The sequence below is a fragment of the Gouania willdenowi genome, chromosome 1 (assembly GCF_900634775.1).
Source record: "Gouania willdenowi chromosome 1, fGouWil2.1, whole genome shotgun sequence".
NCBI classification, from domain to species: domain Eukaryota; kingdom Metazoa; phylum Chordata; class Actinopteri; order Blenniiformes; family Gobiesocidae; genus Gouania; species Gouania willdenowi.
Window position 1 is genome coordinate 36,311,947 of NC_041044.1, and position 27,119 is coordinate 36,339,065.

A 27,119-nucleotide genomic window follows, 5' to 3' on the forward strand; every position below is an offset into this window, starting at 1 on the left:
ACCATCATCATCATCATCATCACCATCATCATCATCATGGTGATGACAGAGGCGTGGACCCTTCGTGCTACTGTCTCCTCCCACATGGACTGTCCTGAGTCTGTGGATCAGATTCGAACTACAAACAACTCTCATCCAGGTCTCAATGTAGACGCGGACGCACCAAGTTTTGCACATATTTCACGTGTTTAGTGTCGCGTGCTGAAGTTGCCATCGCGCACAGAGATGAGATGCGAACGGAAGACAACGCGCACAGGTTGTAGGTGAGGCTCACGCACGGATCCCACGCGCACGCTCAGCTTTGACTATACGGAGGACAGAGGATGAAGTCCAGGAGTCAGGACCACAGTTTGTCGGACTCCAGGGAGATGGACAGGTCCTTCGATCCACTCACAGGTAACAATAACTAGCGAGTTTCAACTTATATAACATATTCTATTTAGGCGATATTGAAAATTACAATATATATATATATATATATATATATATATATATATATATATGTATATGTATATGTATATATATATATATATATATATATATATATATATATATATATATATATATATATATATATATATATATATATATATGATTATCTTTCTGGTAAGACTTCATTTGAAATAAAATGATCAATATTTATATTGTATATTGCCATTTTGATAATAAAAATATCAAAATATAACTTTTGGTCCATATCACCCAGCCCTACTAGGTCACTGGTGAAAGGGTTACTTACCTCTGGTTCATTCATTCATTCATTCATTCATTCATTCATCTATTCATCTATTCATCTATTCATCTACTCACTCACTCACTCACTCACTCACTCACTCACTCACTCACTCACTCACTCACTCACTCACTCATTCATCCATTCATCCATTCATCCATCTATTCATTCATTAGTTTATTCATCCATTCATCCATCCATCCATCCATCCATCCATCACAACACGTGTGACAAACTCAAGGCCCGGGGGCCAAATCCGGCCCTTCAGAGCATCCGATTCGGCCCGCAGGAGAAAACCTGATTCATTGTGTAAATTGCCATGTAATTCAGTTGTAAATTTTTCTCAAATTATTGCACAAAATCTCCCCAAATTAAATAAAAAAAAAAATCGGTCAACAAAAGAAAAATAAAATGACATCTAAGTGTCTGTCACTTATTGCTTGGATATTGTTGATGCCTTCCATACTTTATGTCTAACTTATAACTGAAAGTGCATAGTTGGGAACATTATTGTTGAAATTGTTTGTTTTTCCGCCTAAAACCTGAGGTCCATATTTGGCCCTTGAACTGAAATGAGTTTGACACCCCTACAGTACAATGACACTTACTTTAAGTCACGTCTTCAAAATTTATATTGTGTAAAAGAAACTTTATGGGGGGGGGGGGGGGGGGGGGGGGTGGAAAAAGACTATAGAGGAATTTACTTTGGGAAAACATGCAAACAGTTTTTTTTTGTTGTTGTTAAAAAAAAAAAAAAAAGTAGCATAGAGGCAAACCATATAGCTTGACCTTTCACGAGACAGCAGTGCTAACCCATCTACCAAATTCATTCAAATTTCATTAATTCCATTTACATGGTTGTTGAAAACATGATACAGCTCTTAAAGTCTCAATATTTTTTGTTTTTGGTCTCCGTGAAGTCCAAAAACACACAAAATCTTTTCTTTTAGCAAGTGTGTGACTTAAAGTTATACATTAAAAACAAAACAGTGTGACTTGGAAAAACAGAACAGTGTATGGCAGGAGGATACCTCGGAAAAATTGAAAGTGGGAAAATAATCCTCTGTGGGTTTTTTTATTGTATTTTTGTTTTTTCAGTTTGAATAAGGATGTTGTGCACTGTATCATCCATCTGTTTATCCATTAATATGATTTAAGGCAGTATATAAAAGTCACCACTGGCCAAAGCCATTTTTTAGAAGCAGCATCACAACTGAGTGGTTCATGCAAACATTTAGCATTTTTACTTTCAGTCTGCTCTGCTGTCATTAGGATGACTGATATCAACTAGGGCTGGGTGATATGGACCAAAACTTATATCTGGATACTTTTTCTCAACAAGGCGATAGACAATATTAATCTCAATATTTCTAACTCAATAAAGTCTTACCAGAAAGACAATTCTTGGTTAAATTTGATGATTTATTAGCAAACAACTGCACAATATGTGCCACTTTGGCTTTTTCTCCTTTAAGGGACAGCACGTGTGAGTGAGTTCTGTAGTGTGGCTTGTTTAGTGGTAGATTTGGGATAAGCTTTTCATGTTGTTCTGACAAGTACCAAAATCAATAACTCCTAAAACGAGTATTTTATTAGAAATTAAGGTATAAAATAAAGATTTATTGTGATAGGCCATATTGTAATTTTCAATATCTCCAAATCAGAAATCTCGACATATTTTGACTCTTGATATATCGCCCAGACGCCCAGTGGAGGAGAAAAGTGAGCAAGCAAAACAGAATTAGTCACCGAAAATTAAACGTGGTTCCATGTGTGATCAGTGACGTTCTTTTATTTCATTGAACTTGAAAGACGTTTATTTTTTTCATGCAAACAATCCTCCTCCACCTCCATTACACACATGCTTCTGCTTTGTGTGCACATTCTTTAAATAGAAGCTTATCCCTAAAAATAACTCAAGAAATAAGTACAAATATCCAGTCAGTCAGTCATCACTCGTACAGTAGTTCAACGCTTAAAAAAAAACACTGCATCAACACTGAGGCATCACTTCAAAGGACAAGAACAAATCCTTTGATGAAAAGTGACGCAGTATGAGGCGCAAAAACTGGACCAGCTGAAAAAAAATGCTGACAGATTAAATACGATGACGTCCCACAAACAAGGCTACAAATATGTGTCGTAAATAATGACAATGCATGACTTTGACATCCAGGTATTGTTGTTAAAAGTCTGTGTTAATGCAATGATCAGAGGTGTAAAAAGTACTGATAGAGTACTCAAGTAGAAGTACTGATACTTGATTAAAATTGCACTCAAGTACAAGTAAATGTAAATCCTACATAAAATACTCAAGTAAAAAGTAGCTCAATTAAATAATACTCAAAGTAAAGTGCTTTGAGATGACTATTTAATGTAATTTGCACTGTATGAATAAAGTTGAGCTGAATTGAAAAGGTTAATACTTACTTTCACCCCCCCTCGTTTAATAATAATACATTTTTTTAATCATTTCAATAAAAAACATTTTTTCAATAAAAAACCAAAAATATTTGAAACCCAATTAATTGCATTTGAACATTTTTTTTTCTTTGATTGAAAATGTTTTTTTTTTTTTTTTTTATTGAATCTCATTTTATTTTATTTTATTTTTTCTGAGTCATATTTTATTCAATCAATGTACCTGCTGTTGTTTTTATGCTGTAAAGTGTCTTTGAGTGTCTCGAAAAGGGCTTTTGAATATAATGTATTATTATTATTATAAAAGTTTTTTTTTGATTGAATAATAAAGATCCAAAATCTCCCTCAATAGCACCCTTGCATACAGTAAACACATCATGTATAAAAAGGTAGGCAAAGTTTACATTGGATTATGATACTTTCGCCTTATACCTACTGTATGTTCTGGCAATGCTCTGAGAAAATAACCTGCATTACATTTAATCCGCTTGGTCAGCCATGATGTGCTGCATTTGATTGTTGTCTGGTCATTTCATTTTTTGTAGTTTCACAATGTCCGTTGATCATTTTAAAACAAAAAAAATAATAATTTACTGAGCAACGGTTGGGTGTAGAAATGTAAAAAATTACTTTACTTCTTTTAAAATGTACTTAAGGTACAAGTACAATTACTGATTTAGAAATATACTCCAAAAAGTACAAGTACCCATAAAAGCAACTGAATTACAGTAACATGTACTAAATGTAATCCTGATTTAAGGATATCACTGCAGTGTATCATCCTCTGATAGCAGAGAAGGACTTTTAAATGTTCTCAATGCTTTACTGTGTGAATAATGATTATAAAAGAGGATCAAATGACCTTAAGTAAGAAATATGAAGCCTAGGCTTTGTCTTCTACTGGGAGACTATTCCTCCACCTCTCTGTTCTGTGTGTATGGTAATAGAATTCAAGTGCCAGCTTTGGCACAAAAGGAATCTGATGTAACACATTTAAAAATGATATGATACAAGGAGACAAGATGTATCGACCTGATATAAGATTAACTGATGTTAAGAGTGAGATCAGACAAGGTATAACAGAATATGACTGCATAGAAGAAGACATCTTGAGATAAGATTAAAAAAAATAAAAAATCTTGGAAGGAGAAAATATATGATAAGACAAAGTAAGAAAAAGTACAAAAAAGTAGAAAAGAGAGGATAAGAAAATACTGTTTAATAGGGCTGGACGATATGGACCAAAACTCATATCTCAATATTTTTTCTCAAAATGGCGATATATGATATAAATCTCCATATGAAGTCAGACTAAAGAAACTATTCTGGATTATATTTGCTGATGCAAAATGCTACACAGGCACATTTATGAACAAACAACTGCACAATATGTGCCACTTTTGGCTTTTTCTCCTCTAAAGCCCTATTTGTACTGGATTAGTTTTACCTCGGGACCACATGCGATGTTTAATAATTGCGGAGAATGTCTGTGAAGTTAATACCATGCGAATCGGCCATGTCAGTCATTTGTAAAGTAAAAAATTACCCGGCAAATTACCTACTATATTCTGATGCACGCCGAGCTCCTGTGATAATACTAACCCAATGCAAATAGGCATCTGTGATTTTAACAGAAATGGGCGGGATCTGATGAGTGATTACACATTGTTCTGTTTCCGGGACAAACGTTTATTTACTTTTGGCCAAGAATGTTGTTTGTTCACCCGAAATATCGATTCATTTTAAGGTTTCTTCTTGCGTCCAGTGCCTACTTTTCTTCTTAGCGCCCGCCGTGTTGAAAATAATGTGAGCGAATGTTACGCAACACACAGCGCGTTGACATCATATCCGGGAGATATCTGTAAATTTCAGCAAAATCTCAGGCTTCGGTTATCCCGTGCGAATGCGTCACATAAAAAGCAGAAGTAATAATACTTATCCCGTGCGAATGGGACTCAAGGGACAGCACGTGTGAGTGAGTTCTGTAGTGTGGATGTTTAGGGGAAGGTGTGGGTTAGGATGCACTCAGAAATCCATCTAACTGTGCATTTTATGCTGATCTGAGCAGTAGCGAAAGCAGCGACTCCTAAAACTAGTATTTTAATACAAAATAAAATATAAAAAATATAAGCATCATTATAGGCATTATTGTCGTTTTCTTTATTGCTAGAATAGAAAACTTGATATATCTTCAATCTCGATATATTGCCCAGCCCTACTGTTTAATCTTTCAATTCAATGTGAATTTTCAATAAAGCTTTAGCCCAGGCCTCTATACGCTTAAACTGTAATCTGGGTGAAGCCTGTTTAGAAGATGAATGAATGATTTACCACAGATTAATACAGGGAAGAAAAAAACACGTTGCAGGGGCTTACCATTGTTGAAAACCAGTCAACAAGCACCAGAATAATCCCCAGAATAAAAAAAAAACCCTAAAAAGGAACTATAGGAACATTTTCCAACAGTTTTTAATCATTTGTTAAATCTGTCCAAGTACCCCCTGCAATGTGCTTATGCACCCCTAGGGGTACACGTGCCCCAGTTTGGGAACCACTGTATTAGAATAAACTCTTAAAATATCCATAGCTGTTTATCTGATATTCTGGTATAGGTGTTATCTGTGCAGCAGAATTATTTTGTGTATTATGTAATAAAAATCCTTTTATTTATGATGTCCAAGATAAAAAAAAAAATTAAAAAAATGACAGATATAATCCCTGTGACGCTCACTATGGGAGGAGAAAGATTCTAAAATGTTTTTAGGATTTTAGGACTTTCAGGATTTTTCCAATCAGTGTTAGTCTATTTAATTTGAATTAATTTAATTTTATGCAATTTAATGAAATTAAATTTAACTTGATTTAATGCAATTTAATTTAATTCAATTTAATGCAATTTGATGGAATTAAATTAAATGAAATGTTTAATTTAATTTAAAGGGGGAGAATTAGACAAGTTTTTAAGAATTTGAAGATGCGAGATACTGTTTTGTTGTTATTTCTTGATGTTATTTTATTTTTATTTCAAACTGTTTTTAAGTTGTCATTTACATGATCGAAATAAATAAACAAATCAAAAGAAATCAAATAAAAAAATTACATTTTATTTAGTTTTTTATCATCAAAAAATTTAATTTTATTTAATTTTATGCAATTTAATCTAATTTAATGTAATGCCATTTAATGCAATTCAATTTAATTTAATTTAAAGGGGTAGTATTATTAGATAAGTTTATACTTCTTCCCACTCCTTTTTGTTCATGTAAACTGAGATGCTTATGAATTTGAAGATGCAAGATACTGTTTTGTTGTTATTTCTTTATGTTAATTTAATTTATTTTATTTTAATTTATTATCTGTTTTTAAGTTGTCATTTCCATGATCAAAATAGATAAATCAATCAAAAATAAATCAAATCAAAATCAAATTTAGTTTAATTTAATTACATAGCACCAAATGCCGTGAACCCAGTGTAGGATTTTACCTTCAAGTATTAGTGTTGATCATTTCTATATCAGGATTTCTACACGTGTCATATACTGTATCTGCATATTGTGACCCATCAAGAACATGGAATTTACTAGTCACCTAAAGGTGTGCTGTGGTATCTGACAGAGATATATCAACAGCAGATCCAGCAGCCATTCTGGAAGGTGTGAGATGCCTCTAGAGAGCATCGTTGCCAGATATGGCAGCGATCAGGGAATACTGATGGCACTACATGTGAAAGTAATGTTTCACAGCCTCAAGTCTCCACAGCCTTGATTTTCTCCCCACGGTGCATTTCAGTGCTATGTGAAGTGATGCACATGCATTATTGACACACTGGGATGCACTGCACTTCTCAACCCTCTTGATTAGAACTAACTTCAGTTTATGCCTCCCAATGTCCTGCTTTGGAGAAACATCAGTTTTTATTCAGTTCTTACTTTAATCCAGGGGTGTCAAACTATTTTAGCTCAGGGGCCAAATACAGACCAGTTTTACCGCATGGGCACCACAGATTTTTGGATGTAAATGAACGTGCCCTCGTTTGCATTTCCATATATAAATGATATATAAATGATAAAGTATGTGAGTATATCAGTCCCTGCAGGATCTTCACTTAGATTTCCCTGATTTTGGGAATTTGGGGAAATTTTTTGTGAAATAATTTGAAGAAAATTTGCCCGATTTTGGAAAAACTTAGTTATTTCAACAATTTGAGATTAAAAATAACTGCTGTCTTGTGATATAAGAACTGGAAAACTGAACTCTGCAAATAATGTGGGTTTTAATTGAATTTGTGTATTTGGAGGTGCTGAAATATTTACAACTGAATTAGTTAGAAATTTAGAAAATGTTTCATGTTCTATCATAGTTGCTTTCTCAAGCGGGCCAAATTTGGATGCTCTAAAGGGCCGGATTGGCCCCCCCGGACCTTGAGTTTGACACGTGTGCTTTAATGAGTCATTTAACTGGTTTTCGATTTCATTCCACAAAGCAATTTTGACATTTGTTAAAATATTGTCAGTGTGAGTAAATGAGTGGGTGTGTATGAATAATTGTGAGTAGTTTAGTGAGACTAATCCACTGCTGCCCTCTGCTGGTGAAAACCCATCTTTGCGCTCCAAAGTGTCTTCCTCACAGAGCTTTAGTTTCTTCCTCAATCAGTGCCTGCCCTAAGCCATTTAGCGCCCAAAGCAAGATTTTAAGAGGCTCCCTTTTACATCACAGTAAATTACGCCGCTCATTTAGATTACCTCTAAAAAAAACCTTAATACCTTTGTCTCTGATCAGTTCTTTCATTTTTAGAAAACATGAACATCAAAAATAAAAATACAACTAATAAATACAAACTAAACATAGCATAGATGATAAGCCAGAAATAAAAAACTAAGCAAGTCACATAGTTTCCTTATTGTCATTTAAATAAAACTATTAGACATTTGTTATATGGAAGTTTGAACGTGGATATAAGAAAACTTTAAATATATATAAGAAAAGTCTGAATATACTGTAAATGGACTTGATTTTATATAGCGCTTTATCACCACACTGAAGCAGTCTCAAAGCGCTTTTACATATCAGCTCATTCACCCAATCACTCTCACATTCACACACCAGTGGGACAGGACTGCCATGCAAGGCGCTAGTCGACCACTGGGAGCAACTTAGGGTTCAGTGTCTTGCCCAAGAACACTTCGACACATAGTCAGTTACTGGGATCGAACCCCCAACCTCTCGAGCAGAAGACGACCCACTACCACCTGAGCCACAGTCGCCCTGTATATTATATATACTTAGACTTTTCTTATAAATATTCAAACTTCCATATACTGTATAAACACTGAACAAAAATATAAATGCAACACTTTTGTTTTTGCTCTCATTTTTCATGAGCTAAACTCAAAGATCTAGAACATTTTCTATATACACAAAAGCAAAAGACCAATTTCTCACAAATATTGCTCATATATCTGTCTAATCTGTCACAATGAAAGGCCACCCTGAAATGTGGAGAAAACCAGTCAGTATTTGGTGTGACCACCATTTGCCTCACACAGTGCAACACATCTCCTTCACATAGAGTTGATCAGGTTGTTGATTGTGGTCTGTGGAATGTTGGTCCACTCCTCTTCAATTGCTGTGTGAAGTTGCTGGATATTGGCAGGAACTGGAACACACACCGATCCAGAACATCTCAAACATGCTCAATGGGTGACATGTTCAGTGAGTATCCTGGCCATTCAAGAACTGGGATGTTTTCAGCTTCCAGATCTTTGCAACATGGGGCCGTGCATTATCATGCTGCAACATGAGGTGATGGTCACGGATAAATGGCACAACAATGGGCCTCAGGATCTCGATAAGCAACGCGCCCAAGGACGACGGCCGCATCCCCGGCCACCCAGACCACTAAGGGAACCCTGCAAGTAGCCCCACCAGACCACCCACCAAGCCCCCAAGCGCCCTAGATCACTCTTCATCAATGTTGCTCGCACGATTAGCCTTAGTTAATTGTGCTAGCCCCCCGGGGGCCCCAGTCAGACATCATACTGGTATGCAGCGTGCACAGCCTCAAAGCGGCGGTGCCGCAAACTCCAGCCCCTGCAGGCCACTGCCCAAGCAAGGACCACCCCACGCCACACCAGCAGGCATGCAAGGGCATGGCTGAGCCCACTGGACTCTGAGGGCTCCCCCCCGGCACCGGATACCCCAAAGGGTGAGCCTCCGGGCAAGGCCCCTCATGGAGAGCCCCCCCATGCCCATGAACTGGCCACCATCCAGCAGGAGACGGCGCAATGACAGAAGCCCAGGCCCCGCCACCCATGGGACAGCACACGCCATGAGGTGATGGCCTCCACCGCAAGAGGGAGGCACACCAATGGCACACACCTGGTGTGGTGCAGCAGCCCCCAGCCAAGGGTGCCCGTCCCACCCATTGGCCCACAGACAGCGAGACGGACCCAACAGGCGATCGACAGCACCCCCAGTCACTGGAACTCCATGTAGGAGGCCTGTCTGATGTGAGCCCGGCCCGTCAATAGAGCGGGCCACCAAAGAGGGTAGATAGCACTGACAGGTATGCAGCACTGCGGGCCCCAGGGACTCGCCAAGCAGCACGGCCGGAAACCCACCCCGTGGTACTATACCAGCCCCACAAAGCACTGCGGCACCCCCCACTCCCCAGGCACAGCGTGGCGCCAGCAACACACCCCAGCGGTGCAGAGGGTAACCCCCGCCGCAAGCCGGCCCCAAGAGGCCCGCCCGGCCGCAACAGGGAGCAACTGTGCAGCAGAAACCGCACCAGCAGGACTTACATATATATATATATATATATATATATATATATATATATATATATATATATATATATATTCAGACTTTTTATTCATAATTGCCTAAACGGTGTGTGTGTATATATATATATATATATATATATATATACATATACATATATACATATACATATACATATACATATATATATATATACATATACATATACATATATATATACATATACATATACATATATATATATATATATATAGATACTGTCGTGTGGGAAGTTAGTTTGTGTTCCATTTGCTCATTGGTTCCAGTATGACATCATAATGACTTGGAGATTTTAGAACCCTGAAGAAAAAAGTACCTTCAGTGTCTCAGTCACTCTATATTGCTGCTGCAGTAGGAAGCTTTTGCTGAAGGCTGCTACACACACTGTTTAGAACTTTAAACAAAACTTACAGGACTGTTATTCCAGCTATTCACATCCTATGACGAGATGGTGAGATATGGACAACCCAGGGCTTGTATGCCTGCACCAGTTACAGACCCAAATGTTTGGAGGGAGCTGGAATACCTGCGTAAAGAAAATGCTTCCTTGAAAGCAATCCAACAGTCAGAGAGGGTCAAATTTGCGACTGAAAAGAGTGCTCTTGCGAAAGAAATTAGCTCCCTTAAAGAAAATCTAGAAAAGCAACGGCAGGTAAAAGAGAAATATATTGCTAAGGACAATGCACGAAAGTCAGAACTGGACCGTGTACGCCTGTATGCGGATCCTACTGCGTCGGCCTATGCAGGCTTGGGCTCTCGCGTCTACCACTCCATTAAGCATATGAACCTGAAGATGCTGCAGAAGGAGCATGAGAGACTCAAAATGACCTATGTGGTCGGTCTGGGTGACCTTAGGGATGAACTGGAAGCAGAAAGAGCTAAAGTGTGGAATCTCCAGGGTAAACTGAAGAGAAGTGATTTTAAACATAGGCACATTAATCATCCTTATCAACCCAACATTATCAAGCAGCTTAGAACTAACGTGGAGTTTCTCCAAAAAGAAAATGAGTCTGCACTAGAAGAAGTACAGATCCTGAAAACTCGGCTTGCTGCTCAGCAGGCGGTTAACGTTAAGCTCAGCACAAAGCTACATGAAGAGAAAAGCCGTGTTCATCACCAGGGGAAAGCAACTTGAGTCCAGGGCTAGTCCTCGGTATCATCAGGTGGAGAAAACCTCTGAGGGGATTCCTTTAGATTAGGGCTTGTCCAAATGTCGGGTGCACCTCCACTGGGGGGCGACAGAGTTGTTCAGGGGAGGCGTGACATGCAAGAAAAAAAACCAGGGACCGAACAGCAAACTTTCATACGTAATAAGTAACACGAGTTATTACTTCATTGGCCATGCAATATACAGAGTGCCTGTAAACACAGTCATAATCAATGAAGAGTGCGTGAGTGTTATATAGCCCAAAGTCCCAAAGCTGCAATCATAAGGACGTGGAGTGCTATGCTATGTTAAAGATATTGTGGGCAATGTTTTTTTTGGCTTCAACTTCCGGGTGGATCATCTTAACTCTTGGTCCTCCTAATTTCATCATTCTGATGATATGTTTACGTAAGGCCGACGTACGTGCTCATCGGGTCCTTTGAAAATAGATTTTCACTTATCGATGGCGAGTCTGACATAGTGGGAAAAGTGCAAATGTGACTTGTTAGTTTTCTGTTTTTCCTAAATTTGCAAAAATATAAAAAAAAATAAAAATAAAAATCACACAATCATTATGGGTTATTTTGTGTAGAATTTTGAGGAAGGAACTTAATACAATTTGGAATAAGGCTGAAACATAACAAAATGCGGAAAAAGTTTGGTGCTGTGACTTCCAGCTGTCCCCAAACTAAGGGTTTCCACCAGGTGCTCTTGGTTTTCTCCCAGATTACAATATGATTCTAAAAAATGCTCACTTTAGCCCTTTTATTTTATTCCATTCTTCCCTTAATTCACACATTGTTCCTCATTTCTGGTCCTGGCCTATGACTGTCTCCTTTGCCACGTATTCTTCTCTGTTTTTTTTCACAAGGCTTTCTGGCTGTAGGAGAGAATCAGTGTGTGCTTTAAATAGACTTTAATAGAATAGACTTTAAAGTTCTGCTGCTGGTGTATAAATCTGTGAATGGGTTTGGTCCAGAACACATCAGTGACTTGTTAGTCAGGTATGAACCCAGCAGGTCTCTCAGATCTATGGACACAGGTCAGATAGTGGAGCCCAGAGTTCACAGTAAACATGGTGATGCTGCTTTTAGTTGTTATGCTGCAAAGAAGTGGAACAAACTGCCAGAAGAGCTGAAGTCAGCATCTAATGTGAACATTTTTAAATCAAAGTTAAAGGCACTTTTTTTCTCTACTGCATATTAGAGATGTAACGATTAATCGTAAGGCAGTTACAAATCGATTCATAGGTATCAAGGTTCACATCGATGCTGTGAAAATTGAATCGCAGTACTTTATTTAAACAGCAGAGGGCGCTATCCAGAGGTGTTGGCGGCGGGCGTAATCTGCTAATACTTTCTTTCTGGCCGCCTTCTACTCTTAAATATGTTCATAAATGATTCCTTACCCCTTTAGCACCGAAAGAATATCTGTAATGTTACGTGAATATCTGTACAGTCACGTTTTTCTATTAGCTCTGTCTGCTAGCATAGCATCTCTTCTTCACTGCAAGATATCTGCATGCCAACCGACCACTGGGTTACCAGCGCCCTCTGCTGGTCCAAACAAATATATGACGCATATACAATGCAGACTGTTTTTTTTTTTTTTTTTTTTTTTTAAAGTCCAATTGTTAAGGCACAAAATACATTTTAAGTTGCACTTTTAAAAAGAAAAAGAACTATTATGCAGTTTTGTATTGTTTACTATAGAACCATAATTTAAATTAATAGGCTTCTTCTTCATTTGTATTATTCTTTTATTTATTTCATTCAAGATTTATTTTTAGTTAAATTGCATTGTTTAAATAAAGGAATATTTTTCAGTCATTTATGTACAGTCCCATTTTGTAAAATAAATCGTGAGAGAATCGTATCGTGAATCGAATCGTATTGGGAGTTGAGTGAATCGTTACATCCCTACTGCGTATGATTGAGAGAGAGATTTATGGTCATGTTGTTGATGTAATGTGTTTGTTGATGATTTGAATTGATTTTACTGATGATTTTAAATGTTCTTATTGATTTTAAACAATTGAATGTTTTATCATGTAAAGCACATTGAGTTTCCTTGTGTATGAAATGCGCTATAGAAATAAATTTGCCTTGAGTTGTCACCTGATACTATCTGTGAGCCCTGCCATAAACTTACAGTGTTTCCCTCATGGCAACCAATCCACAGTCAGCTAAGGCAGTATAAACCAGTGTTTCTCAAATGGGGATACGTTGATGGCACTACAGGGGGTACTTGAGAAAGAGAGTGGAAAATTAATAAATAAAAGCATTAAAAAAAATGGGCTTTCATAATGTTTACTTTTAGTTAAATATGATATTCATAATAATGATAATGGAAATTATTTTGATTTGAACATGAACTAAAAACACAAGAGTCAATCTTGCTCACTCACTCGACAAGAGATGACTGGAAATGAGAACAACTAAAAATAAATCCATTCAGGAGGCACTAAATACTGTTTAATTTTAATTATTTACATAACAAAATCTTTTAATTCAATTCAATTCAACTTTATTTATATAGTGCAAATTACAACAAAGTCATCTCAAAGCGCTTAACAAAATAGAGTCCATAATAAGAAAGAAAGAACCCAACAAGATCCATGTGAACAAGCGTTTAGCAACAGTGGGAAGAAAAAATCCCCCTTTTTTGTAGGAAGAAATCTCCAGCAGAACCAGGTTCAGAGGTGGCAGCCATCTGCTTCGACTGGTTGGGGTTAGTGAACAGAATAGGATAGGATAGTCCATCCGAGTGTTCCAGAGTTGAGACGCGAACCATCGATCAGGAACCGCCTGCTCCAGCATCAAGACTGAAACTGAAAGAGGGCAAGGAGAAGGCACAGACTGTAGGAAAAACATGATACACTATGATACACTGTCTTCTCTTCTGCTTCTCAACGAAAGTAGTCGCACTCTCCGTTTCTCCCTCCCTTCCGCCCTTATCTCTCCCTGCTGCTGCTTTGTCTGGTCCTGTGAGTCTAACAAGAGCCTCTCTCTGCAACTCATCCAAAACTGGAATAATGGAATTAATTAGTTGTCCTGTTCTCCTACCCGCCTGGACCCTCTCCCCCAGCCCACCTCCTACCCAACTTTACCCACGTGCATGGTCTTGTGTTCTTTGACTGTTTTCTGCCTAAATTTACGTTTGCGGAAGCATTTTTTCCCCCTGGTTTTACACTGCCTTCTCTGTTTAGGGAAATCAGTTTCAAACAGGCCATTTTTCCCCTCACCTCTCCTCCTGTTTTTTTTTTCTATCCCTTTTTCACCTAAATATGAGGGCGCCGCAAATGGCTGCTCCGGTGTGTTGATGTGTGTTCTTTTGCTGCAACTACTACACTCGTTCCTAGTGTTTAGGTTAACAATAAACGTCGGCATCCTTTATGCTCTAAAATGCTACCACTACAGACGAGGTTTTGTCTTGTACTGGTTGCACGTAATGATATATGGGGTGGACATCAGTGTAAATGGTGTGAAGCAGTGCGAGCAGTATGATGGGTTATGCAACGAGGTATAGAAGTGGGGGGTTGTCTACAACCCGGCACAACTGTATCTGACTGGACATCATCCCATTGTAGCCCATTAGAGCTCTGTGTAGATCTGTGGATCGTATTTGAATATAATGTTAGTGTTATACTATATAATCTTTGTTTTTCATTCCTATTTTTAGGGATTAGGGCTTTGTTCCTTGTGGTTAGGTTAATGCTATTATACAGTATAAGCTTTAGTAAATAAGTAGGTTTTGAGTTTAGCCTTAAAGGTGGAGAGAGTAGCAGCCTCTCGTACTAAGACTGGGAGCTGGTTCCAAAGGCGAGGAGCTTGGTAGTTGAACGCTCTGCCTTCTGTTCTACTTCTAGACACTTTAGAAATTTCCAGAAGACCAGCAAACTGAGAGCAGAGTGTTCTGCCCGGACGATAGGGCACTAACACACAGGAGCTTGATCATGTAGAGCTTTGTAGGCAAACAGGAGGATTTTAAACTCTATTCTAGATTTTACAGGAAGCCAATACTGGAGAATTATGCTCTCTCCTGTTTGTACCTGTTAGTATTCTGGCTGCAGCATTCTGAATTAACTGGAGACTTTTTAGTGAATTACTGGAACATCCTGAGAGTAGGGGGCTACAATAATCTAATCTAGATGTAACAAATGCATAGATTCAGCATCACTTTGGGTCAAGATATTCCTTAGTTTAGAGATATTACCGAGGTGGAAGAAGGCTGTCCTTGTGATTTGTTTAATATGAGAGTTAAAGGATAAGTCAGTATCAAAGATAATCACTAAGGTTTTTTACTGTGGTGCTGTGTGACAGAGTAATGCCATCCAGAGACACTATCTGCTCTGATAATTTCTCTCTAAGGTGTTTTGGACCAAATAAAATGACTTTGGTTTTATCCTGATTAAGAAGGAGAAAGTTATGGCTCATCCAGGATGTGATGTCTTTAAGACAGGCCTGGAGTTTTAATAACTGATGAGTTTCATCTGATTTCATTGACAAATAGAGCTGTGTATCATCTGCATAGCGATGTAAATGTATATTATGTTCTCTGATAATCTTACCTAGTGGAAGCATACAGTATATAATGTAAATAGTATTGGTCCCAAAACTGAACCTTGTGGAACTCCATGATTAACTCTGGCGTGCGCTGAGGAGAGATTATTAACATGAACAAAGTGGGCCTGTCTGATAGGTAGGATTTAAACCAACATAGCGCCGTTTCTTTAATCCCAAAAACACTTTCCAGTCTCTGCAGCAGTAGATGATGATCCACTGTATCAAAGGCTGCACTGAGATCTAAGAGCAACAGAACTGACACCAACCCTCTGTCTGAGGCTAAGAGGAGATCATTGGTTACTTTTACTAAGGTAGTCTCTGTGCTGTGATGGGCTCTAAAGTCAGGCTTTAAAATGTGTGTTATTACTCATTCATTCCATCATGATGCTCTATAGTGGTTTTTCACAGTATTCTGAGCAAATGTTGTAGTCGGGTACTTGGACTCACAAATAAGTGAAAGGGGTACTTACAGAGTGAGTTCAAGTGTGTTCAATGTTTACACAACGTCAGTAGCTTCAGCTGTCTCTAATCTTTGCTCTGATTTGTTGTTGCCAGGCAACGCTGCATCCAAGCCAATCAAGAAGACGATAAAGCAGCGTTTCCTGAAGCTGCTGCCCTGCTTTCACTCCAGTTCTGGCTCTTCAGTTAATCAAGGTAGCAAGAGTCAGGAAACAGATTAAAATGGGTCTCATGAACTACAGCTGGTGACTTTCTGTGTGCAGGAAGCATCACGGATGAGAGTGACCTGGCAACAGTGAGCTACAGACCAGAGAGACTCGACCGACTCGTGCAGCAGACCAATTTCAGCAAGAAAGAGCTGCAAGTGCTTTACCGCTCATTCAAAAACGTCAGTTTAAGAGTTTTCAACCTCGTTCCATTGTTATTCAGGAATCCAGTTTCATTTCAAGTTCAACAATTATTGTTGCTGCAGATGGGATTGGATGCATAGACTGGGCTGAATCTGGCCCGTAACTTTAACTTTGACACCTGATCAAATCCTTTCAGAGTCCATCAGTAAATCCTAATGTGCCTCCTGAACAGGGCCGGCTGTAGGTCATTCGGTGCCCTAGGCAAGAGTGGACTTTGTCCCCCTCAAATAAATAAATAAAAATAAGTAAAGTTGTTTTGTTTTGTTTTTTAAGTCTATACACATTGTATACACCATAATGCAATTCTGCAACACAACAAACCTTTAAAAAAAAATACAACCAATTTAAAAAATTAGAATAATACACTATAATACAAAATAACACCTACAGGCATAGTGCAAATGTCCTGAGGGAAGAACAACAACAATGGCGCAAAATCTAAAAGCAATCCAAAACAGTGCACTCAAAAGTTTAAACGAAATATAAAAGCTTCAGTGCAAGACAATTTCTACTTTCCGGTTTGGTTTTACGAGTAAGTAACAAAAAGAATCAATCAACAACACTACTTCATACCCAAATACAAAATAAATTTAAAAAAAAAGTGGTTTGGAGTTTGAGTTACTTGAGTTGAGTTAGTATTGGACACTGGATTGAGTCACCTTTTAACCTGTCTCTCTAAAGTTGGGCTAGATGAATCGAATTGTTTTTTATTATTATTATTATTATTATTATTATTATTATTATGATTTAATCAAAGGCTAATAGCATTTATAAAATAAAGGAAACAAATTGAAAGTTTTCACTTAGCCACTGAAACAAGCTTGGGTACTCCAATCTTTTACCTGTTCACATCCATGGAGTGGAGAAAATGTTCACATCACTGCCTGATGCTTCTCACCTACAAGTGTCATGATGATCTCTTCATCTCTTCGCAGTCATTATCTGAAAGTGTGTTTGTCAATCAAACCTACTGTTGATCCATGTCTGATTCCTGCAGGAGTGTCCCAGTGGAACGGTGAATGAGGAGACTTTTAAGAGCATCTACTCACAGTTCTTCCCTCAGGGAGGTCAGTGACACTGACTTTTGGCTATGCATAATTAACTTATGATAACTGGTCAGTTTGACCCATGTCTTAAATCAGCTGTAAAATACACTAAGAAATGTCATCTATCGTCCAATTTGTTTCTCATCTCTTGTTACCTTGATCTGAAACATATTTTAATAATTGTTAACTACGTACAGTATGTGTAGGCCATAGAACTATAACATGGTTCCCCAGTTTTACGTTTCATTAAATTGTAAATAACAGTTTATTTATATTTTTTATCGTACAAAGTAAATTATCTGAACTCAGTTACAATTCAATTATGAATATAACAGCTAAAGCTTTTTTCAATTACAATACTAACTACAACATTTGCATTTCCTGAAGAAAATGCACGTGAGGGTGAAATCAGCATTAATTAGCATTAGCAATAATTTTCATTAGCATTAGCTCGCATTAGCATTGGCTAATATTATTTTTTAGCATTAGCTATCATCAGCATAAACATTAACTAGCTTTAGCATAGCATTAGCATAACATTAGATTTAACTAGCATTAGCGTTAACCTAGCAATAACATTGACCTAGCATTAGTACAAACCTAGCATTAGCACAAAACTAGCATTAACATTAGCCTAGCATTAGCATTAGCAATAACATTAGCCTAACATTGACATTAAACTTGGATTAGCTAAGCATTAACCTAGCATTAGCACCGATCTAGCAATAGCTGAATGTTAGCAATAAGGTTGAAAAAGGCTGAAATGGGTTGAAGGTTGAATGGCCAAAATCTGTTGAAGAATGGCTTGAGATGAAGGGCTTGAAAGTTGAAAAAGCTGAACTTTAAAGTTACAAATTCTAAAAGTATAAGCATAAATCTTGTGGACTTTTAAAAACAATTTTGGTAGCTTATTTGTCAAAATTGGACAAACGGTGTAGGAGGAGTTAGCAACGACGGAAGAAAAAACGGATGACAATAGTGAGGCTGCTTCATTGGTTCCGGTCATATCTTACTGATCGGACCGAGTGTGTGGTCCTTGGTGATGCAAAATCCCAGTTGCAGCAGGTCACAAGTGGAGTGCCCCAGGGGTCCGTTCTTGGTCCGGTGCTGTTCAACATATATATGCTCCCAATAGGCAACATCATCTCCAAATACGGACTTTCATTTCACAGCTATGCAGACGATATTCAGCTTTATATCCGGACGGACTCTATATCCTTCCCCTCAGCCACACCACCTGCCCTCTCACTGTGCCTGGAGGAGATAGAGGCGTGGATGACAGAAAACTTTCTTCAGCTCAACAGCTCAAAAACAGAAGTTATCCTTATTGGCTTCCCTCACCAGATTCAATTGACCTCTATCACCAGTATTTCATTTCTCTGCCAGAACACCACAGTTTCTCCCATAATCACCAACCTGGGTGTCAAAATGGATCATCAGCTATCATTTGTCCCACACATTCAACACCTCATTAAAATAGAGGCCCTTCCCTCTCTCTTGCTGATGCAGAAAGGTTGATTCACAAGTTCATCTCCTCCAGGCTGGACTATTGCAATGCACTCATCGGGATCTCTGGCAGGTATTTGCAAAAGCTCCAGCTCATTCAGAACAGTGCTGTCAGAGTCCTGATGAGGGTGCGGAAATACGACAGCATCACTCCTGTACTTCACACCCTGCACTGGCTTCCAATCCAACAACTCATCCACTACAAAATCTGCCTCCTCACTCACCAATGCATTCATGGATCTGCACCTCAGTACCTCAATGATCTCCTGACCATCCACACACCATCACGATGCCTCTGAAGCGCTAACAGCTTTCGCCTCCATTGCCCCAGGACTATGGGGAAAACCATGGGTGACAGGGCTTTTCGGTCATCGGCGTCCAGGCTCTGGAACACCCTGCCTGACCACCTTAGGGCTCCACAGTCTGTAGATTGTTTTTAGCCTTTTTATCTTGATTGTTCTTTGTTTGATTTTATATTACTGTTCTCACTCCCTGTAGCACTTTGAAATTTGTGTACAAATGTAAAGTGCGTTACAAATGAAATGCATTATTATTATAATTATTATTACATCATAATTGTAATTAATTATAAACTACACAATTACAATTATATATTACCCCAACCCTGCTCTGAGTGCTCTTATCTTATTCATGATCTCATTATTCCAGATTCCAGTTCATATGCACACTTCCTGTTTGACACCTTTGACATACACAGCAATGGATCGGTCAGCTTTGAGGTGAGATCACTTTCTGCTCACCAAACAAACAATATATCATTTTCATGTTTAAACGTTTACTCCCCTCAGTAAGGCACAACTCTAATACTGATGAATAGTTTCCTATTCGTGCTTCAGGACTTTGTTATAAATCTCTCCATCATTCTGAGAGGCTCCGTCACCGAGAAGCTCAACTGGACCTTTAACCTTTACGATCGCAACAAAGACGGCTGCATCACCAAAGAGGTACCGGTATCCCATCCCATCCCATCCCATCCCATCCCCCACCAAGTTTCATGTCACTCCCTGCTTTCTTTCTGTTCTGTGTTTGTTCAGGAGATGACAAACATTATCCACTCCATCTATGATATGATGGGGAAATACACATGCCCCTCCATGAAGGACAACGCCCCGGCAGAGCACGTGGACAGCTTCTTTCAGGTAAAACTCAAGCAGTTACACAACAGCAGCATTAGCAACTGGAGGCCCCGGGGGCCCCTCGGACTCCTTTTGTGCGACTTTTAAAGTATACGCATAAAATGACTGCAAAAATCCACAAAATGAGTCCAAAAAAACACAAAATGATTCCAAAAAACACAGAATATGTTCAAAAATACTCAAGGTGACAACAAAAACACACAAAAGACCAAAATAAAGAAATAAAATGTACTCAAACGATACACAAACTAACTACAAAATACACAAAAAAGTACAAAACAGAAAAACACACAATTTGAAAACTAAAATATACAAAATATCAATAACTACAACAAAAATAGACAAAAATGAAGATAGAAATACACAAAATGACAGTTTATGCAAAATTGAGGTAAAAATACACAAAATGACTCTAAAAACACACAAAACCACAACAAACACACAAAATGAGAAATGATATACAAAACAACAAAAACCCTTTGTACTCTGGCCCCTGCTGTGATAAAAGTTGCCCATCCCTGCACTAAAGTACATCAATGCCCACAACTGAAAAAAATCTAACTTACTCAAACAACACAAAAGATGACTAAAATAATAACAGAAAAATGTACAAAACAACAAAAACCACACAAGATGAAAACAAAGCTATACAAAATTACAATAATTACAACTGCCTGTTATTTTCTTAGTTAATAAATGTAGCTATACTTCAAGCCTGTTCATATTTAATTTAATTTGAATTGAATTAATTGGTGTTTTTGTTTTTAAAAAAAGAATTGTACATTTTGACAAAGCTTTTATTTTATACAGATTCATTTGTGGAAAATAAATTAAGTTCCAGTTGTGCAATATTTTGTTTCTTTCTTTTTAAGTTTACACATGAGATGCAAGATTTACAGTATTACCATAAATAAATGTGTGGGGTGAAAGTAACTAGTAACTTTAACTTTGAGTACTTTTTAATTGAGCTACTTTTTACTTGGACTGGAGTATTTTCTGTATGAGTTACTTGTACTTGAGTACAATTTCAATCAAGAAACAGTATTTCTACTTAAGTAGAATATATCAATACTCTTGACTCCATGGCTATAAGTAAGAGTGCGTTTGTTTTTAAGAAAATGGACAGAAACAACGATGGAGTGGTCACAGTGGAAGAGTTCCTGGAGTCGTGTCAGAAGGTGAGCTAAACCGCAATCGTCTTAACTCACCACCACAGCGCTCCAGAACTTCTCCTTTGTGTTTTTATCCAGGACGAGAACATCATGCAGTCAATGCAAATGTTTGATCATGTGATCTGAACACTGACAGAGATACAAGTTTTCCCTCCTTGAGGAACTCCTCTGAATTCCCAGCTCCCAGCCTGAGGGTTGCTGGTTCCGAACCGGGTGGTGCCAGGTTCCAAAGGTTTGGACTTGAGGAAACATGAACCTCCCCAAGTTTTTTTGTTAATAAAAACACGTTAGTGAAGAACATGAGCACAAGAAGAGAAATGATGCTGGACGGCGACTGAGTTTGTGTAGATGACCTTGGATCGTGAACGAGTGAGGCTTTAGAATGAGTCTGAACGTAAAGAAGTTCAAGATCAGGGGTGTCAAACTCATTTTAATTCAGGGGCCACAGATTCTATGTGGGGAAATTAGTTATTTCAACATTATTGGACCCTAGATTGCACTTCTACTTATACATAAAATAGAAAATATGTAAGAAACCAACAATATCCAAGCAAAAAGTGACAGATATCAGCCCCAACAGGATCTTCACTTTAGATTTCCTAGATTGTGACCAATTTCTATTTAATCAAGGGAAATGTAAAAATTTTGTAAGAATTTTGAGTTTTCCAACAGTTTAACATTAAAAATGACTGCCATCATGCGATATACTGTAAGCACTGTGAGCCCCTGCAAATATTATTGAGTTCTATTTATACAATGATTCATGTTTTCACTCATTTTTTACTTTCTCCTGCGGGCCGAATTGGACGCTCCAAAGAGCCGGATATGGACCCCGAGCCATGAGTTTGACGCTTGTTCAAGATGAACAAACAGTTCAACCTGTGACCATGTGTTCACTTCATAAATGTCAACTGTTCCAATAGTGCATGTCTTAGAGTTTGTCGTTAAATGGAAAGCCTGGATTTGCAAATATGCGGAACAAATGTGAAAACACTCAAAATGTTGTACACACACCTTTACACTGTAGCAATGATATAAACATGGCATCAGTCTTTAAAGGCATCACCACTCACATATCATGTGTTCATTTAATTCAGGGGTATCAAACTCATTGCAGTTCACGGACCAGTGTAATCTCAAGTGGGGTGCAGATTATAGGCGGGAAAAACTAGTAATTTCAACATTAATGTCAAAATGTAAGAACAAGAAACAAAGTATGTAAAGCACCAACAATGTCCAGCAATAAGTGACAGATATCAGTCACTGAAGGAGCTTTGCTTAAATTTTTCGTGATCAATATTTATTTAATTTGGGAAATTTTTGTGGAATAAATTCAGGAAAATTGCAAGATATTTGAAAATTTGGAAATTCTGACAGCCATCATGTGATACATTGGGAAACTGAGAGCCCTGAAAATATTGTTGCGTTTCATTGGATGTATGTATTTGGTTTGGAGGAGACACAATGTGATTCATGGTTTCACTAATTTTTATTTTCTCCTGCAAATGGGCTGCTCTAAAAGGCCGTATTTGGCCCACAGACCTCAAGTTTGACACATATGATGTAGTGTTTTGCGTGCATGATGGACCTGATTTGCCCCCTATTGACAACCTTAATATGGAATCAAATAAAAAATTTGCTATGCAACAAGACTATAGTATAAACAGTTTAATCAGATTTAGTGTATATTTTGTACTTTCTCATTTAATTTTAATGTCCCTAATGAATGCATGTTCAACATTGAAATCTGGGGTTTATTATTATCATAATATACTTTTAAATGCTACTTACTGCCACCTACTGACTTGAGAGGGTATTACTCTGCCTGTCACTCCTCGTTAGAAAAACTATTACAGGAAAATAATGAAACTGTTCCAACTATAATTTAATGGAATTAAACTATTTTACTCCAACAGATAACTCATGACCTCTGGCACAAAAACAACAACAAAAAGACACTAAATGAGTCCAAAAAAACAAACAAAATGTTAACAAAGCTCATTTAAACGACTACAAAAACACAGTAAATGACAAGAAAATACAAAAAGAAACACACAAAATTACAATAAAAATGCACTAAAGGACTCAAAAAACCCATGAAATGACAAGAAAATACGAAAATGAGTCCAAAAACACACAAATGACTCCCATAACACACGAAATGAAGGGAAAAAAATCCAACCCAAATGCCTCTAAAAACACAAATTGATAACGAAAATACAGAAAAGTCTAAAAACAAACATCTGTTGATCTTAACTGGAAAAAATCAGAGCCAATTTTATCTAATCTGAGGTGGATTTGACATTAAATGAGCCAATCAGGAGTTATCTAGAATTTAAGAGTTATTTTTACAAAAGTGAAATTAAAACTAAATTCAGTTTTGATCAAAGGACTAAAACTGTGCCAACATTGAAATTTACGCTCAAAATAATCACTGATGGGAGTGGAAACACTTTGACCTGCATTAAACTGCAATCCCTGCGAAATCTGAAGGTTGAAATTTTTCTCATCAAACTCAAGACACGGGAAAAGGTTTAATATATTCTTTATTTTTATTAAACAAAATTTCAGTAAAAACTCTTATTAAAGTAGAAAGACAAATTTCCCAGTCAGTAGTTTCGCTGCTGCATCGGTAAATGTGTGTTGACTAATGATTCTCACAATCCGCTGGACACATTCGTCACACCACTCGCACACAATTCAACTCTTTTTTTTTTTAAAAATTTGGTCTATAATCAAAGACATCCGTGTTAATATTTCCCAGTAAATGTGAATCTTTTTCCAGAAAATATCTTACAAAAAAGGTGAAACTTAAAAAAAAAAGAAAGACAGAATCACCCTGATGGCGGGCTGGAGAAGCATTCATGAGGTCGAAAATCTCCCACTCATGATAAAAAGGTTTAAATGGATTTTTTTTTTTAAGTATGAATGAATAAATGAATGCATAAAACCCAAAAAAACATGATGTTTATAATGTGTTTTGGACATTTCTGAGCCTAAACTGCTGTGACTTTAAAACACTTTAATGAAAATGATCCTAGTCACATCTCCTACTTATTATAACATTGTTTGAATTGTCATATCAACAGAAATTAAATAATCCATCAAAATGAATGCATATTTTAAAAGCAGGCTCACAATCTGATCTAACGTTATCTTTAAAAGTCAGGCGGACACCAAGACACCTCCCCTTTTTCCCCGTTTGTTCACTCCCATTAAACTACAGCCTCAGCAGGAGCGAGCAGAGCAAACAGTAGTTTGTGTTACAAAGGCGTAAAGCAGAGCGGTGAGAAGGTGCACGAGGAGCTCCTCTGGTAGTGTTTACAACTATCTTCTTTTTGTTTCTTTTTTCTTAAAAATAAAAATACAGTGAGAAAGCAGAAGCTCAACTCTTATCATAAAAGTCAAATCTCTTTGGCATAGATTACCCACCCGACAGCGCACGCGCACACACACACACGCACACTCTCTCTCATGCACGCCTTCTAACAGAAACCTACAAGCAACGTCAGCGGAAACAAGTTCAGGCAATAAAAACAAAAAGTGGAGCCCTGTTAAGGTTATGAGTCCCATACTCGGTGATAATTGTATATCTTACATCAGGCGGCGAGCAGAAGGAATAAATTCTCCTCCTCCTCTTTGTCCTGTTACACCTTTCTCTGCTTCTTCTGCTTTCCTATAAAAAACAAACAAACAAATAAACAAAACTTCATTAAATAACAACAGGTGTTTGTTCTACTGATGTTCTCAACAAAAATCTGATTGTGCTTCGATCTCGTTTTTTAATCTGTGGTGTTAAACTCATTTTAGTTCAGGGACCAAATATGAAGCAGTTTTATCTCAAGTGGGCCACAGATTTTATCCAGATTGAGTAATTTCAACATTATTGTGTCCTAGTTAGCATTTCTATGTATACATAAATTACAAAATATGTAAGAAACCGACCATATCTAAGCAATAGGTAATAAATACAGGATCTTCACTTTAAATTTCCTACATTTTATGATCAATTTTTATATAACTTAGAGAAATATGTAATAATTTCAGAAAAATCAAAGGATTTGGTAAGAATTTTGAGTATTTTCCAAATGTTTAACAATGAAAATGACTAATCATGCAATATAAGTGCCGGGAAAACTGTGAGCCCTGCAAATATTGTTATGTTTCTTCTACACAATGATTCATGTTTTCTCTGTCATTTTCACTTTCTCCTGCAGGCCGAATTGGATGCTCCAAAAGACCAGATTTGGCACGTGTCATAGTTTGACACGTGTTTTAAATTAACTTACTGCTAAATCTGGCGCAACGTTTGTTCAGATACAAAATGTCTTTATTAGGGGTGGGACGATACACCGAGATCACAATACAATAATATGCAATAGCATATTTATGGAAAGAAAAAAAAATAGCAATGATTTCATTATACTGGTGGGTCGGGATCCAAAAGTGAACCCCTGGTCTAAATGTGTTCCTGTATTCTTGATACTTTGCTCACTTTACTGTTGTTTTCTAATCAGGTTCCTTTGTTTTTATGTTGCCTGTGATGTAAAAATGGGACATTACACAGCCCGTCCGCCTGTACTAACCTTTAGTATGGATCGGAGTACATTTGTCTGTCGTAGTTCATGCTGGATGGGAAATCCTCCTGCATCATGTTTCCATCCATGCCGTCCATTGGATTGTCTCCTCCATATACTCCGTAGCCTGTGAAACCAGCATCTAACTCTGCAACACACAATGCTTTGGTTTAAAGACTACTTTGTACTTTTACTGCCTCTGTTGGAGATACAAATGTATCTTTTCCTCACATTTCGAGCATATTTTCAGGAGATTGTGGTCAGGGAGAGAGGTGCTGCTAATCTTTTAAAAAATCTCAGAAACAAAACATATTCCAACCATGTAAGGCAAAAAAAAGAAGTGGAGGAATTAAAGCTGAAGAGGAGCAGACTGATAAGGGAATGAACTCCATGGAGTGCAAGACTCTGCAGTAATAGTTGAGAGGTGAAGCCCGGTCATTTGGGCAAAGGATTATAAAATAAAATAATGATAATGGTTCCACATTGAAGGTGGTGAAAACTAAAGAAGATAATCTAAATCAGAGTCCTTCTTTATGGTGTCTGTATCATCTAAAATAGCTTTTTGTGTTACACGGAGGTTAAAGAGTTAATGGGCACAGCTTGGGGGTGCACTGTGGTGGACTCATCCAGGAATGTGCTGTACATGCACAGTTCACACACAGATACTCACCATCAGGGTAAGGACCATCCATGGGGACACTGTTGTGGGCCTGCAGGGAGGAAGCAACAGGACAAAGGTCAAAAAAGCATTTAAACACTAATATTTTAGCTGATTATTAGATGTGGAGCAGTGATGATAAGAATGGGATTTCGTTTTTGCAACATGTTTAATACTTCTCTAGATTAAAGATAAGAAATTAATTATCTCATCCAATAATAATGTGTCTTTGATTTCTCATCTATTTGCTTTTAACCTAAAAGATGAGATACTGGACTGATGAAGTAGTGAGCTGCGACAGACATAAGGCCTTAGGTCTAATTTTTTGCAGACCCCAAAACTAATCTCTCAAAAATTGTAATTCAAGAAGTGGGAAGGAATATGAAGTCTAAAAAACACACAAAATAACTCCAAAATCACAAAAAAAAAAAAGAAAGTCACAGCAC

General features: G+C 37.6%; 2 protein-coding genes across 2 annotated transcripts in view; one reads left to right on the forward strand and one right to left on the reverse strand.

Annotated features, from left to right (window-relative positions):
• The first annotated feature begins 92 nt into the window (after nucleotides 1-92).
• On the forward strand, nucleotides 93-22,063 carry LOC114469540 (Kv channel-interacting protein 2-like). Its single transcript, XM_028457119.1, has 9 exons — nucleotides 93-396; nucleotides 16,244-16,342; nucleotides 16,411-16,535; nucleotides 17,555-17,624; nucleotides 19,779-19,849; nucleotides 19,967-20,074; nucleotides 20,165-20,269; nucleotides 21,382-21,444; nucleotides 21,517-22,063. The coding sequence occupies exons 1-9, from the start codon at nucleotides 324-326 to the stop codon at nucleotides 21,562-21,564; spliced, it is 762 nt and encodes a 253-aa protein (XP_028312920.1). The 5' UTR covers nucleotides 93-323; the 3' UTR covers nucleotides 21,565-22,063.
• A 1,924-nt stretch (nucleotides 22,064-23,987) lies between these two features.
• LOC114462269 (junction plakoglobin-like) overlaps nucleotides 23,988-27,119 on the reverse strand; it is a 31,869-nt gene continuing 28,737 nt past the window's right edge. Inside the window, exons 14-16 of the mRNA XM_028444981.1 lie at nucleotides 26,686-26,725; nucleotides 26,025-26,163; nucleotides 23,988-25,114 (exon numbers count right to left, since the gene is read on the reverse strand). Of these exons, the coding sequence (XP_028300782.1) occupies nucleotides 26,027-26,163; nucleotides 26,686-26,725 (177 nt within the window). The 3' untranslated portion in view covers nucleotides 23,988-25,114; nucleotides 26,025-26,026. The remainder of the gene's footprint in view (nucleotides 25,115-26,024; nucleotides 26,164-26,685; nucleotides 26,726-27,119) is intronic.

What these genes read in the sequence shown, in the direction of transcription:
- LOC114469540 (XM_028457119.1), top strand. Translation starts at nt 324, where the DNA reads ATGAAGTCCAGGAGTCAGGACCACAGTTTGTCGGACTCCAGGGAGATG. An exon ending in ACGGCTGCATCACCAAAGAG is followed by an intron (nt 20,075 to 20,164) that starts GTACCGGTATCC and finishes GTGTTTGTTCAG; the next exon opens with GAGATGACAAACATTATCCA. An exon ending in ACGTGGACAGCTTCTTTCAG is followed by an intron (nt 20,270 to 21,381) that starts GTAAAACTCAAG and finishes TTTGTTTTTAAG; the next exon opens with AAAATGGACAGAAACAACGA.